General features: G+C 37.8%; 1 protein-coding gene across 5 annotated transcripts in view; it reads right to left on the bottom strand.

The window, feature by feature from the left end:
* SCFD1 (sec1 family domain containing 1) overlaps positions 1 to 15,205 on the bottom strand; it is a 55,628-nt gene that overhangs the window by 39,216 nt on the left and 1,207 nt on the right. For 3 of the 5 annotated variants that reach the window (XM_075711746.1, XM_075711747.1, XM_075711750.1), the window contains exons 2-9: positions 12,121 to 12,191; positions 11,184 to 11,272; positions 10,060 to 10,150; positions 9,103 to 9,225; positions 7,785 to 7,872; positions 3,579 to 3,668; positions 2,330 to 2,385; positions 1,250 to 1,335 (exon numbers count right to left, since the gene is read on the bottom strand). In XM_075711746.1, coding sequence (XP_075567861.1) covers positions 1,250 to 1,335; positions 2,330 to 2,385; positions 3,579 to 3,668; positions 7,785 to 7,872; positions 9,103 to 9,225; positions 10,060 to 10,150; positions 11,184 to 11,272; positions 12,121 to 12,191 — 694 coding nt within the window. Of the gene's footprint in view, positions 1 to 1,249; positions 1,336 to 2,329; positions 2,386 to 3,578; positions 3,669 to 7,784; positions 7,873 to 9,102; positions 9,226 to 10,059; positions 10,151 to 11,183; positions 11,273 to 12,120; positions 12,192 to 15,205 lie in introns of those variants that run through there. The other 2 variants (XM_075711751.1, XM_075711749.1) reach the window with 2 other exon arrangements.

The raw sequence follows: 15,205 nt of genomic DNA, 5'->3' as shown, positions 1-15,205 counted from the left end.
GAAAAATTTATAGTGAAAATAGGAAGGCTGTGAATTGACAGAACATTATTGCAACTATTTCCCTTAAGCACATTAACCCTACAGTAAACGGGATGGCTAAATTACAGTGTATTTTAACAGAGTAAAAGCATGTGAATTCCATGCTCTGGATTTCCTTGCAGTAAGTATTTTCACGCAGATATATAATCTCAAGAGCCTTAGTCACCTGGTTCTGAAAACCAAACTAAGGATCAGAAGCCATTTAACTGGTTAAAGGTTCCCATGTTTTCCTGTCCTTGCATTTTGATTTTCTGAGGGTAATGATGCTATACTATCAGGAAAACAAACCACCCTTCTGAAGGAAAAACAGTCGTTACAATTCAGTTCTCATGAAAATGAGGGAACTGGTATTTCACAGCTATTCTCTCTCCTCATACCTTTCAATCTCATTCCATTTTGTTACCCTTGATGGTTTTTGTGTCTTTCATCCAAGTTCGGCTCTTAATTTGAGATAAAAATATGATGACTATTTTATATCCAGTTAGGAGATCATAACTGTTTCCTTCAGCTCCAGTCTTCCCAATAGATCTCCTCACCTTTTCATGTACAGTGTAAACTCCTGTAATATGCCTTCCTAAGGCAGCCTGTGGAGTATTTAACTACCTGGGTGCAACGGTACACATGGGAGGCAAGCATCCACAATTTCTTTTCTCAACCCTTTTTCCCCTCAAAGGATTCAAATGGTCATGACTTAACAGTCCTTAACTATCTAATTACCCAAGTGGTAGTCCTTAAGCGGTCTTCCTCTGGTAGATATAGGGATCAGCTGAGAAACACTTGCTTTTGACATAACTACAACTGGTAACAATGCTCACCAGTGAGCAAATGGGTATTTCTTTCTTTTTAATGGACTAAAGGCTACTAACAGATATGTTCAGACATCCAGCTGTTTATCGTGGTCCTGTAAACTGGGTGTATTTGCAGTAACTTGGTTCTTGCTGGGTTTAGAGGTTGAACAAAATTACGTGGTTCATTAAGTAATTTTGTCTCACTGTCCTGGGCCTGCACACTTACTAGCTATCGAAGTTTTCCAACCAGTTATGCTAAGAGATTTGGAAACTCCCTTAAGAGTATATAAATTCTTTTAATACAGAATTTGAACCAAATTCTTGTAAATACAGTTTTCAGTACAGTGGTGACTTATTGTAATGAGATATTTCAGACAACTGAAATACGAAAAATAAAAATACATAGTTATTACTAACCATACCTGAACTGGCCAGCTCCAAGTGTGTCACCTGTAAAAAGACTGTTTCTGGCATCTCTCAGATTCTCTCTCAGCTTCTTATCTAACTTCTGAAGGGGAAAAAAACCAAAACAGCTTTTAACAAACCAATGGTTTCCTAACCTTTTTATATGATCAACATTTAAAGATTTATTGTGCTGTTTTTGTAGTTTATAAATGTCTTAGCTGCAGGAAGTCTAGGTCCACTGCACACAGGAAAGAAAGAAATCTCCTCCTTCTACTGTCTTCCTCCAGCATTTATATATATATCCAGGACTACACAGAAGATGTGCCCTTTATGTCCACTAATCTCCACCCAGGCAATCAGTACCCTCTCCCTAAACATGCGAATAGAAAATACCACTAGGAGGCACCAAGATGGAGCCACAGCAGAAGCAGAAAATTGGGCTGTCAGATACTGCCACACACTAAGTATTTCGTAAAAATGCGACTACCCTCTATGAATGCATGCACACTGAATGCTTAGGTTTAATCAGTATTAAGGCTTCACTGACAAAGAAAGATGTGAGGAAGATAGAAGAAATGAAGCACAGTGACTCCCACTGAAGATGAAGACAGTGCTGCAGAGATTTTAAATTGTGATTTACTTTGGTAATTTCATCCCTACTTGATGACCAAGTTCAACGTCAATTTAGTGATATAGTAAAAATGTCTTGTACTTACAGGGTTTCCCAGTAAGAGAGATTAAAAATTTCTAAGACACACAGAAAACCCCAGGCCAGCCAGCCACTTTTTAAACTGTGTAGATACAGCTTAATGGATGTAATTATAATGCCTGTCGGAAAATCTTGATAAACTCTACATTAGGAATGTATTCGTGGTTAAGTTTCTCATCAGCTGATTCCATAGTATTACAATTTCTACAGATGAGTTCCAGGGAACTGAAATCAGAAAGGAAAACTGCTATATCTCCTTTCCAGTTTTATTTCCTTCATGAGGAAAAGCATACAATGACACTAGATCTCTGCTTAGTATTGAGAAATGTAAACAAGCTGTTAAGAAAGTTTTAAAACAATGATACTTGTTTAGAAAATAGTTTCTTACCACTGCCACCATTTCAGCTGCAGTTCCTCTTGAGCATCTGATTATAGGAATAGCTCCTAATAAAAGATATATTGACTTCTACTTGCATTATAATTTTCAGATTATAAGTTAGTGTACTTTTCATAAAACAAATTTTTAGTAACATTCTGAGGGAAATTTTTGAAGTGGACAATACAAACATATTAAATTTGTCTCCTGCAGTCTTTATCTATGAAATAAAAAATACTATATAGAAATATTAAATAAAGTTTTACAAAAGTAAGCAAATACCTCATATAGGAATTTATGAGAAGTATAGTGTACACTAGAAAGATAGCTAATGTACTGTGGAGAGGACAAACTATCTCATATAGAAGCACTACAACTTAGTTCCAAAAGGTTTGAAGTCCCTTGAAAACAGTAATAATAAGTACTATACAGCACCACCACCACAATATATCAGTTACAACTCACTGCAGGGTAACGTTATTTTCAAAAGCACATTTTCCATTGGCTTTCAGGTTTCAAAATCTTTAGCTACTGCTTCTCATTTATCTATCTAAACATGAAAATTCCAATGTAGTAGAGTTTAAGTGACTGAGTAAAAGAGATCTAATTTGTATTATGCTAACGCTTCAAAGAACTCAGTAGGTCCAAGGGAATCTCTCTTCAACACTGTCCCACAGTGATCCCCAGCTCCCCTTGTAGGAATGCTACCTCAGACTGACTGATTTCAGTGAGAACTTAGATTAAATGTCATCACTATGAAAAATATATGACCTAAGCATCGAGAAAACTCACAATAAAATAAGTAAATTCAACGTATCTTCCTATTCCTCGAATTATTTCAGTTAGATCTTCACAGGGTTTGTGCGAGGGGTTTTTTTTCTCCTTTTTCTGTGGTTTTTTTTTTTTTTTTTTGAGACCTACAAATCCAAATTCAAAGCACTATTGATCTTCATTGCAAACCAGGACTTTGTAAAAACACTGAATCCAAACCTTTGCATTTCAGTGTTCTCCTCCCATTGATAGTGAAGACTAAGACTCAGCTCCCACGCAGGATGGCCTTTATTGCCTTTTGCAGTGATGTACAGCAATAATTTGAGCAAGATCATTAACCCACCCTGCAAACTATTAAGATTTCTGTCACAGATCTCATTCTGCCTTTGATTTGCTCTATGAAATCACTGAACATCTAGGTTTCTCACTGAATACGGATCTTTTCTAAAAGGAAAACATATGGGAAACATGCTAGAATTTGAATACTTACCAAGTGTAACAAAAAAACAGAAGAGACTATCAACAATAGTGTCCATTATAGTTTCCATTTCTGTGTCCGTTATATCTGGTCGGTTAATGGCTAAAACAGTGTGGAAAAGAGTTAAGAACAGGGTTAAAGAAGTTTATGCCACTTTGATACTGAGAAAGCGATCCTCTTCTTACACAACAGCTGTTAATAGCCAACACTTGCTGAAGAGATCAAATCATGAAATGCCCCTCTTAGCACATCCATTAGTTTTTTCCCCTTTTTTTTTCCTTCTTCTTTGAGAAAAAAATTGTGAGAACTTAATTACTGCTCACTTCGTAAGGTCAAACACTACACAATCTTTTCCAATTATCTCTGACAATGCATACTGCGACTTCTGCATTGTGTTAGTACTGCATTATTAAAAACCTCCTAGAAAACCATGTTACAGAACAGAAATGGCCATCCACTTGGAAACCATTTTTCAGATACAAAATCCTCAAGAAGTACTTGTATAATTTAAAGAGAATAACAGTATGCAATTATCTATATTTAAAGATTCTAAATACCACCTCTTGTAACGGAGATTCCTTTTTTTTTTTTTAATAAATTTACTGTCAGTCTCTAGGTTAGGCGTAATTCCTAAGTTCTAAAACATTTCACACTACAGATAGAAAGCTTTCCCTCACATATTTAGGTCAGAACAAGAGACATGTAGCAACGTTTCTATTAAATGATTAACACTGACAAGAATATAATAGCCAACAGGAAACATCAAACCTAATCTTATCACAGGTCTCAAGTCAAGCACTACCTCAGGACTCATGCCATAAATCCCATCCTCCTTTGTTTTATTTTACCTTTAAAAATTTCTCACATAATTACCTGTCTTATACTCTCTTCAAAAACAAACTTCAAAGCTCTGAACATTAATAAGCCTTCCATCCCAAATTTATGCATGGCCAGCCATAATCATTCTCTAACTTTAAAGGTGCTTTTTTGCCCCAGCCTTTGTCCTCTAAGACCTTTAGAGAGATAGATTATATTAGCAATTTCTATCAGCAGCTATACTTAGTACGTCAAACTTTTTACTAGGCTGCTAAGATGACAGCAGCAATAGAATTGCCCTCCTCAGCATTTTTTTTATTCTGAGTTCAAGTTTCTGAAATATCAGCACCAAGAAAGGCAGAGTGTTCCCAATATCTGTATTTTTGTGTAACGACAAAGCTTTGAAATTAACTGGGGCTATCATTCTGTAGATATCTCCAACTAATGGTCTGCCAGTTTACAGGGGGGAAATAATCTTATTTTTACTCCCTTGCCTTTCTCAATTTTAAAATTTAATTCCCTCCCTATTATTATGCTTAAGGTACTCATTTATAATGTGCCAGTAATCTGCATACTGTTAGTGACTTCTAATTTCATGTAACATGCACATTTTATGAGCACATTCCTTTTTTTGTACCATAGCAATCAACACAAATATTCAGTATTACTGCTCCTTAGGTCAACTTTTGAGAAACTCCATTAATAATCTCTCAGTAAAATGTTCTATCATGTTTTCTATATATTCCTCTCTCTCCACTGTAACAAGCTTATTGGGGATCCATCTATTAGAGAAAAGTAAGCTTAGGTCTCCTACATTTTCTTCTTCTTTTACAAAATTGATCCAAATTTCGTAAAGAAGCATTCAAATAGCATCAAACAGGATGCCAGGAACATTGACTTTATGCCAATATTACCCATTTACTCTTCCTTCTACACAGTCATAGACAAACAGAACCAAAGGGAGCCTGAGGGATTATCTAGTCAGTCCTCTTGCCCAAAGATGAGTTAAACCTATGTTATTTCTGTGTCTAAACCAATTCCCAAAGCCTCCCAGTCATGAAAATGCTATAATGTTTATAGGTAATCTATTCTAATATTTCACTATCTTTAATGTTAGAAAGCGCTCCTAATATCTGACCAGAAACTTTCTTGTTGCAATTTAAGCTCATCACTTCTTGTCCATTACTACATGGACAGAGGGAATGCTTTATCTCCTTTCTGTCTGTGAAACCCTTTTACAAAACTGAAGAATGTTATTATGCTTATTTGTCCTGACATTACCTCTCTGTAAACACAGTCATACAGCCAGGAAATCAGGAAACTGAAAACACACCTTTTTTGTTATATTTCTTAGTTCACCCATTCAGCTACATGCGTGGCCACACATGGCAGTGCTGCTGCAAGAACAGCAGCCGTCTTTCATCACCGTCAGATTTACATTGACTTATGTAGATTATGAAACTATATACAAACTGGCAGTTTCCTGCTAAGGTTACTCTCCAACGGCAAAAAAAGACTATTTCTTCTTTGCCCCTGCACTCCCACTGCCTGCCTGGGTCAGACCTAGAACTCATACAGCGAGATGGATCGGCTCAGTGCTCTAATGGAAAACTAATCACTCTCTACGGGAGATCAGATTTCTGTTCAGTCAGCTTTTGGAAACAGCCCACTTCTAGATTGGTTTAAACATAGTGTGAAACCACGTGTTGTGTGGCAAATTTCAGCGGCCCAAGAGAGGAAAACAAACCACATAGAAACTCATGCATGCAAAACATTTTCAGTCATTTTAATCGAAACTCCTTGTTAGCTAGCAGGAATCTTAGGACAGCCGGTCAAGTATCTTTACATACACACAAACACATCACAAACCAATTATTACTAAAACTCTTAACAGCAGGTTTTAGTAAAAAAAAAAAGTCTGCCTTTCAAACAAAAATGCCTTTCAGACAATGGAATCAATTCCCAGTGTGAGACAGAACTCAGTATTATGGATCCAGTTTTAAAGAAAAGTACTGACTTTGGAAATTGGGCAAGAGAGGAGAAAAATCTCACTGCCAAATATTAGGCATACAGAGACTTCTCAACTCTGCCTGGTCACTACTAGTGAGTATTCTGTGCATCCAAATAAATCAGGAATTAACTGTGTGATGCTGTGTGCAGACACTGTGACTACACTAAAGTCATCAGGAGAGGCTGCTAAAAAAGAGCTATCTTGCCTCTGACTTACACACTTCTGCTGCTTCCCTTGCATTGGATTTGTAAGTCACGCAAATGAGCTGGTATTTCTATGGGATGAGTCAACTGAACAAACAACTCTGCAACTCCGAGATTACTTGTTCTGATGTAAAAGTAGGAGATGATGAGGGAAACTACAGCAAGAGCAGCAAAACAACCCACCCTGTAATAGCGAGCCATTTGAGTAAGAGGCGCAGGAGAGGTAGTGATAGTTCTCCGTTGATTTAGCATATGGAATGGGTCAGGGGAGCACAAAAATCAGATCAAAGGAGGGAGGAAAACCATGTGGACAATTATGACAACTAGTATATATGTTGACAAGCTGCCATAGCACCACAGCTGTAGAGGTAACTGACCTAAGGCAGCCACTTGGTTTCCCTGCTAGATTCCAAACCAGGTCCAACAGAAGTCCCAAGAAAAGAAAAGAAGAGTACCATTAGGCCGACTTCACTTGCAACTCTGAGACATTACGAAGAAGCTGACATGTCTGGCTCACATGCTTACAGAAGCAATCAGCATTTCTTATATTCTAGAATGCCCTTTCCCAGATTCTTCCCTGTGCTACTCCAGCCCCTGATCCTAACTATCTCCCCTCGCACACCCCCACGTTTTCATGTCTTGAGTAAGAAAAGCGGCTACTGACTGGTCACTGTATAGAAGATCCAAGAAACTCTATCAGTTAAAGTAATCTTTCTTGCTTTGCAGTCCTTACAGTAACTTTCCAACTGACCACTCACAGAGAAACAAAATACTTAATTCCTTAAGAACTGCAGAAGGGATAATGACTAAATAGTGGTGCCTAAACACAGCAGCCACCCACAGTGTCTATCTACATGTGTAAACAATATGAAATTTTTCCTACATTATTCCATATATAAAAAGCCCTACTACCCATGTATGTCTATACTGCAGTTTTGCTTTACTAAATTTGTTATTTAAAAATACATAATTATTTTTCAATATTACAATAGCCATGTAGTAAAGATGCTGAAATTAATAGCTAAGAACTGCTTCCTTCATGACTTTAAACTACACATCTAAAAGACTACCCTGAATTCTGAGCAGATCAAAGCAAAATAAAATCATTGCTTGGTATTAGCTACAACTTCAAAAGTAAATTTCAACTTTAGACATTCCAGTGTAATTTTTTATACAAATTTTACTTACCACGATATGAAACAAGTTCTTTGTTTTGGTTACACAATACGAACATGTCATCTTCTAAAGTAATAAAATTAAGATATTGATCAAACACCTAGAGATCAAGGAATAATGGTCAGAACAGTCCCAAGTGAAGCAGAAAAAAAACCTATCTGTGATTTATTGCTACTTCTTTTTGAACCTTTTACAGACTTACCTTCTGAAAGAAAGAATTGCAAGATACAATGTATAAATTAAAAAGCCTGTGTAAGGATTGAGCGGTAACACAAAACACTAGAGCACCTGGAAAGTGCTAAAAGAAAACAGTCTAACTTCCAAGTATTTCTGTGGACAAATTTTTAGTATCCAATCATCACTGAAAAGAACACATATGGAGGACATTATAATATTATAGGCTTATTTTTTATTAATGTGAACGACAACAACATAAACAGTGCTGAGCTCTCAGGCAGGACAGAAGAAAGAGGGCAATATCTACACAACGAGAGATTATAGCTCACGAATTCCAATTTTTCTGTAACATACCTGTATATTCAGGAAAAAAAAATTAAACCTCTCTATAGCATAAACTGTTAATGGGACGTCACAACAGAAAAACAGATTTAAGAAAGTAGTTCACAGTGCTACACCAATTTACTCCTGCTGAAGACCTAAGGCTTAAACAATACTGGTAGTTTTCATTTCATTTCACCACAGTTTCTTTCTCTCATGCCAGTAGTACCCCCTAACAGGAGTGGGAAAAAGTGAATGTATTTAAGTATATATGAAAATAATTAGTTAGTAATTTGCAGATTTTGGTAGAGGCATTCAACAAAAATAAGTGGGTACATACCTGACACCTGCCTTTAAATCATAAAGGTATAGGAGTGTACTGAATAACAGTGTGTATGTATGAAACATCCACCTCTACAGTACACTGCCTATTTAAAATGACAACTGCACTCATACTGCACTTTTCGTGTATTTAGGAGCTAAAAACCTCACCCCATTATACATGCACTGGATGCACTCATTGAGCTGACAAGATTGGGAATACTCTGAAACCACTGTATTTCCCCTGTTATCATTTAGCACAAAGGTCTTGCAGCACTTGTACTTTTGACTAAGCTGAAGTATAGTACTAAGCTGCATTACTGAGATGACTGCAAATTCCCTTCCCCCACCCCCAGTAAATCTACACCTGATATTGAATCTAGCTAAACACTTACTTTTGTTCATGATTCAGTCAGAAAAGCTGTGTATGGCACTGAAGTGGCCATGTAAGAATGCAATAACACCTGTAATGCTAGCATCTTTAACATTAGAGACTGGGGGATTTTCTTACCTTAGCCACTTGGGTTACTGCATTAGCGCCTATGGCAGCATTTGCAATATCTTCCAGTTTACTTCTTGAAATGGCAGAAATAAAGTTTAAATAATAAGATTCATAAAGCTGGTTTCGAAGATCCTAAAAGGAAGGAGAACCACAACCTTTTTCCTGAATAAGTACAAATATATTTCTGACTAATTAAAAAAACATTCTTACTTTTACTATGTGATGTTTCAGTTACCCGCAGTCAAACTAAATTTTTGAAATTGCTTAGCTGTCTGTTCATACAGCCCTGTACACAGTGTTTTGACTGCATAACTAGATATAACTAACCTAACACAGAACTGCAAAAACCAGGAAATGAAATTTAAGCAACCAGATAGCAACTACTACTCCACGCTTTACCACTGACCAAAAGTACCCTTTGCTCTTCTTCCTTCCTTTGGTGAAGATGTTAACCTTCTGTCAATTCCTCCCAGAGGATATGAAAAACTAAGGTTAGCTTAGTCCAACCCTGCCTGCTCAAAGCAGAGTCAAATAGAGCAGGTGGCTCAGGATTGTGTCCAGCCAAGTTTTGAACACCTCCAAGGAATGGAGACCCCACAAACTCTCCAGGCATTATGTTCCAGCATTCATCCGCCCTCATTAAAATAGCTTTTTCTTATGTTTAAATGGAATTGCCTATATTTGTGCCCACTGCCTCTTGTCTTTTCACTTCCAAAACTCTCTCTCCAAAACACAGAAGACATATTCACCCTTTTACTTTCTGGGAAATTTAAGTTTTGCATGTAAAAATGTTGGGTAGTATTTTTACAACAAATAGGTGCTAATATATAAAAAATGCAAGCAAAGGTGTTCAGACATGCACAAGAACCAGATATAGAATGGTCACACTCCAGTGAGTGCGGGATTACTTCACATGCTCTACCTCTATTGCATCCACTCATTTGAAACATTAAGCATGCAAGTTACCTGGCACATTCTGTCAATATTTTCTTCTGTTGGCATTACAAAGTAAACAGCTGGAACATCTGGAATAGCATCCCGATCTGAATGCAAAAGCCTGAAAGGAAGAAAAAATACATCTCTAATGTGTTCCTCCTCTGATTTGTGTAAAATTATAAAAGTTAAAGAAATTTATATTCATTTATATTTTATTTATGCAGACATATTTAATTTCCTACAATTTCTCCCTATATTTAGCTAGACTTTAGCAAGAACAAAACACGAAAAAAATGAAAAATCATATTTGTATAATTTTTAATATTAATAGAGGTCTCCGAAGTTTATTCAAAGCATGAGAAAAGGCTTTGCAAATCTTCAAAAATAGATTAATCCATTCAGAGGAACGTAAAATACTGCATCCACAAAGTTCATATACCAATTTTTAATTGGTAACAAAAAACCTGCATATATCATACTATTAAACTTGCCTTTCCTGCTCGTTAAAACAAAGACAGGCAAGGCGCTTCCACATTTCTCTCACATTTCTGCTGTTATGTCAACATGTTAAACTGTGTTTCCATTTCTAGCCTTCACTTAGTAAAAGTTAACAAACTTTTGAAAAAAATAAAGGTATCTTCAAAGATCCTCCATGACTATTACCACAGCTAAGGAATGACAGTGAACTAAATAAACATAACCTGGAGAAAGAGAAATGGGACATCTCTTAAAATAACACTTAAAGATTCCATATCTTCGACAAGAGACAATTAAAATCTATATGCAAAAAAGACAAGCAGAGAATATGCACAGTCCCATGAAAGAGTTAGCGCCAAAATAATTTTAAGATATGTGAATACAAAGAGAATTGTACAGACAGATTCCCCAAAACACCTATTGGATAATTCTTATTTTTGAGCAGGGGCCTCCTCTATTTAGTACAAAATCCTACTGAACAATGTTTGGAATGACTTTTCCACTCCCTGATCCTGAATAATACCACCTGATTTTAGAAACAAGTCAGGGTATAATCTGTATTTTAGTAGTTATTCATCAAATGATTTTCAATGGGGTTTTTTTGTGATTTTGGGGAAATATTAAATAAAGTTCTTTTTAGCAAAAAAACCCCCCCCAACCTCATTTTTTTTACTTACAGGTGCAAAGTGATCCCCATATCTCTCAGCTCTTTCACTGACAGCAAAGGTGAGATTATATCTTGGCCGTATCTGTCATAAATGAGAACCTGAAACAGATACGCATCTTTTTATAAAGTGGTGTAAAAAATGGATACAGTAGAATACAGGATACAGTCAATACAGGAATTCAGGTTTAAGGAACTACTGTCCTAACCTGAAAAGTGCTAAACATTTACCAATTTATAATGTATCATTAATTTGTCATGGACTTCCATTTGTGCTTACTGATACCAAAAAAAAAAAAAAAAAAAAAGAGTGTAAAGAAACTCAGTGATAAAGGGAAATAAATTCATCACTTCCATCTCCTGAAAAGTGTCAGTCAAACACAAATCTGCTGTCATAAATTTGTTACTATTAAGCGCAGAATTTCTCTGACTGCATTTGGGAGGAAATAAAAGGAGAAGCAGAAAGGAAAAAAATGAACTAGCAAAAAAAAAGACAACAGAATGGATGAAGAAAGAGAATATATGCTTTGTAGTAGCAAAAACTTCTCTCAAATTACTTACTTTTTAAAGCTAATAAAGGTAGCTTGAGCTCAGTTGTCCTAAATTTAAGGCTATCAATAGTTCTTCCCTTTCTATGGGCTTCTTTCTGACTCTGTGAGTTCACCTGTAAGGTATCATGTAAGGTTCTGCCAACAGGCACCAAGGAGACCTAAGTATATTCCAAAAATGTCCTCCTCATCAGTCATTGGCTCTTCAAGAAGCCAATATTTCAAATATGTATTTTTTGTCAGCAATTCTGATATTCAATTCTGTGTATTTGTAACACACAGGAAAAAATATTTTGTACAAGCTAAGAACATAGAGAAGATACTCAAGTTAGTTAAAATTTGAAAATCTGAACTTTTTTGAACACTATAAAATCCACCTATTCCTGTTCAAATAGTTCTTACCTTCCATACTGGCTCTCCTGTGCTGTTTTTAACAGGAGGAACATTGAAATTCAGCATACGTTTCAAAGCCACTGGAAAATAAAGCAGAATGATGCTTTACTCTCTTTACACTTCAACAACAGAGATTAAACACATTACCAGGATTTTATTATATGTCTCATTTGAGAGGAAAACCATCAAAAAATATAAATGCAACAAGTCACATTTTCATTATTTTGATGCAGCTTTGACTGACAAGTGGCACACGTCAGCTAGAATTTATGGGCTCTGGAAGACACTGCAAAAGGAAAAGAAGCAAGTCCCAAAACATGAAGAATCCCTCTCCTTAGTTATATGGGCTATATTCTGTCGCAGTTTGCCTTAGCAATAATTCCAGTATCTTCCTGAAGGTGCATTCTGTACAGTAGGAACTAGCTTGCTTTATTCCCCTGATCTGCTTTTCCTACCCCACAGGAACAATCATATACACACAAGCAAAAAATACCTTTTCACCTGACTAAAACTGATACATGCTTTGCGAAGTCACAGAAGGAAATTGCTGCTTTAAGGGGTACAAAAATACCCCTCATTTGCAGCAGGAAAACTGTTTGAAACAGGAATTAGTGTTCATTTAACTTCCCGTTCTACACAGAAACCAAAACAGATTCCTTCATCTACCTCTAACTTGTAGATCTATTAAGTAAGGAGTCCTTCCTCATTTATTTGATTAAACAATACACTACGTGCTGTCCTCTCATCTTTGACTAGGAGCAAAAGACTATTTGCATCAAGGTAGGTTAGTGGCTGTTCTCTTCAAACTCATCAAGAAAATCAACACAAAGCTTTGCAAAGAGGAAAAACTGTCAGAAATCGGGGCGATGTACACCAATTTGCTCATAAATGGAGAGCAGCAGAAATGGTTAACTTCGAACTCTTTGGCTGAATGAGGCTTGTGAGCGTAGCCAGTGCAGTTCCCCTGGGGTTTACACCATCACAGGACAGCTCAGGCTGGGGAGGACCTCAGGAGACCCCCAGTCCAACCTCCTGCTCAAGCAGGGTCAGCTGCGAGCCCAGGCCAGGCTGCTCAGGGATTGACCCACTCAAGTCTTGAAAAACTCCAGGGGTGGAGATGCCCCTGACCGTCTTCTAGTCCTTTACTGAACTCCCTTCAGCTGACGAACACCTTGCCTGCACGGGCAGCCACAAACTGGACACGGTACCTAGATGCGGTCTCCTGGGGCTGGGCAGCAGAGGGATAATCGCTCCCCTTGATCTACTGGCCGCGCTCCTGCGAATACGGCTCGGGATGCTGCTATGTGGGGGCACACTGCGGGCTGACGTTCAGCTCACTGTCCACCGAGAGCCCTCACGGCCCTTTTTGGCAGAGCTGCTCTCCAGTCGGCCAGTCGCCTGCACTGTCACCTCTATGTCACAAGGCGTTCCTCCTTTCCAGGTGCAGCAATTTATATTTGTCATTGCTGAATTTCGTAAGGTCCCTGTTGGCCCTCTCGCCCGTCTAAGTCCCTCTGAGTGGCAGCTCTGCCCTCAAGTATATTAACCGATTCCCCCAGTTTGCTGTCACCTGCACACTTAATCAGAATGCACTTTGACATTTCCTCCAGGTCACTGCTAGAGATTTTTAAACAGGACAGGTCACAGGATAGACCCATGCAGTGGTCCAGTTGTTACCAGCCTCCAGGTATAGTATGTCTGATCAATCACAACCCTCTATAAGCCTTACCATTCAACCTTTTTTTTACTTATCTAGTTGTCCATCCCTCCAGCCCGTAACACCCTAACTTGGATACAAGAATACAATGTCAAAATCCTTGCTGAAGTCAAGGTAAATTACATACTCTGCTCTCCTGCTGCCTACAAACCCAGTCATTTTATCACTGAAGGCAATCAGGCTGGTCAGGCATGATTTACCATACATAAATCCAGGCTTGCCTTCTCCTTCACGTGATGAGAAATATTTTCCAAGAGGATTCACTCCATGATTGACTTCAAAGTGGCCTGGGAGAATTTGTTGGTGAAGACTGAGGCAAAGAAGGTATTGAATACCTCAGACTTATCTGTGTCCATCACCACTAAATGACCATTTAGCAATGACCCAACATTTTTCCTTATTCATATTTTCACTACTAATGTCCCAACAGCAGCTCTTCTTATTGTTCTTGACATCCGCTCCAAGTCTCAACTCCAGCTGAACTCTGGCTTTCCTAGCACCATCCATCCATACCCAGGCAATGTTTCTAAAGCCCTCCTTCGCAGTCTGTCCCTGACTTCTCCTGTGTACTGCCTTTTCAAATCACATCACCAGCAGTGAAACTTGACCATGGGAGGAAGCAAGCTAGCAGCGAGTGCTGGGTCTCCCTGGAATCCAGCCTTCCACTTGCTCAATGCTTTTTTTTTTCTTTTTTTTTTTTTTTTTTAAACACCACAGAGCAATCCTGAAAGCTGATTGCAGACTACTCCTGGAGCCTTCGCTCCCTCACTGCCAGTGATACCTTCCATACATTTCAGCCATATGAGCAATTTTATATAAAGCTGCGTGGTTATGTATTTTGGTACTACTGGATCTGAAGCAGCTGCTTTGTAGAGTTTACCATTTAAATTAAAACCTGGCATAAGCTCTCTACTAAGGAAGACAGAGATCAGACTCGTGATGCACTGTGACAATCAAGAAAAACATTCAGCAAGTCTCTGGGTTTCTTTTTTGTATTTCTATTGCCATTTCATTTACGTTTAGGCTGAATACTCTCTGGGGCAAGGATCAGGTTTTTACTGTGCTTGCACAATTATATGCTTTGACTGGTTATGAACCAGGATAAAGGTCACAACAGATGGTGCACATACGCGGTAATACAAACACTCAATGATAATAACTTTTTTGTTTTTCTGAGTATCTTTTAGTTGTTCAATCTACTTCCTTGCAAATGACGTCCCCAATGGAAGACAACATGGGTTCAGTGGTAAAGGTTGACCAAAACAATCAAGTAACAAGGTGAAGCACAATAGAAAAGAATAAAGCTGTACGGAGTAAGGGCTCAAAGACTGGGCTTTATCAGAAAGGTAGCAAAGAGAAGAAAAGTAAAGGATTGCA

The sequence above is a fragment of the Pelecanus crispus genome, chromosome 6 (genome assembly GCF_030463565.1).
Source record: "Pelecanus crispus isolate bPelCri1 chromosome 6, bPelCri1.pri, whole genome shotgun sequence".
In the NCBI taxonomy this organism is placed as follows: Eukaryota; Metazoa; Chordata; class Aves; order Pelecaniformes; family Pelecanidae; genus Pelecanus; species Pelecanus crispus.
This window is presented reverse-complemented; position numbering and strand designations above follow the sequence as displayed.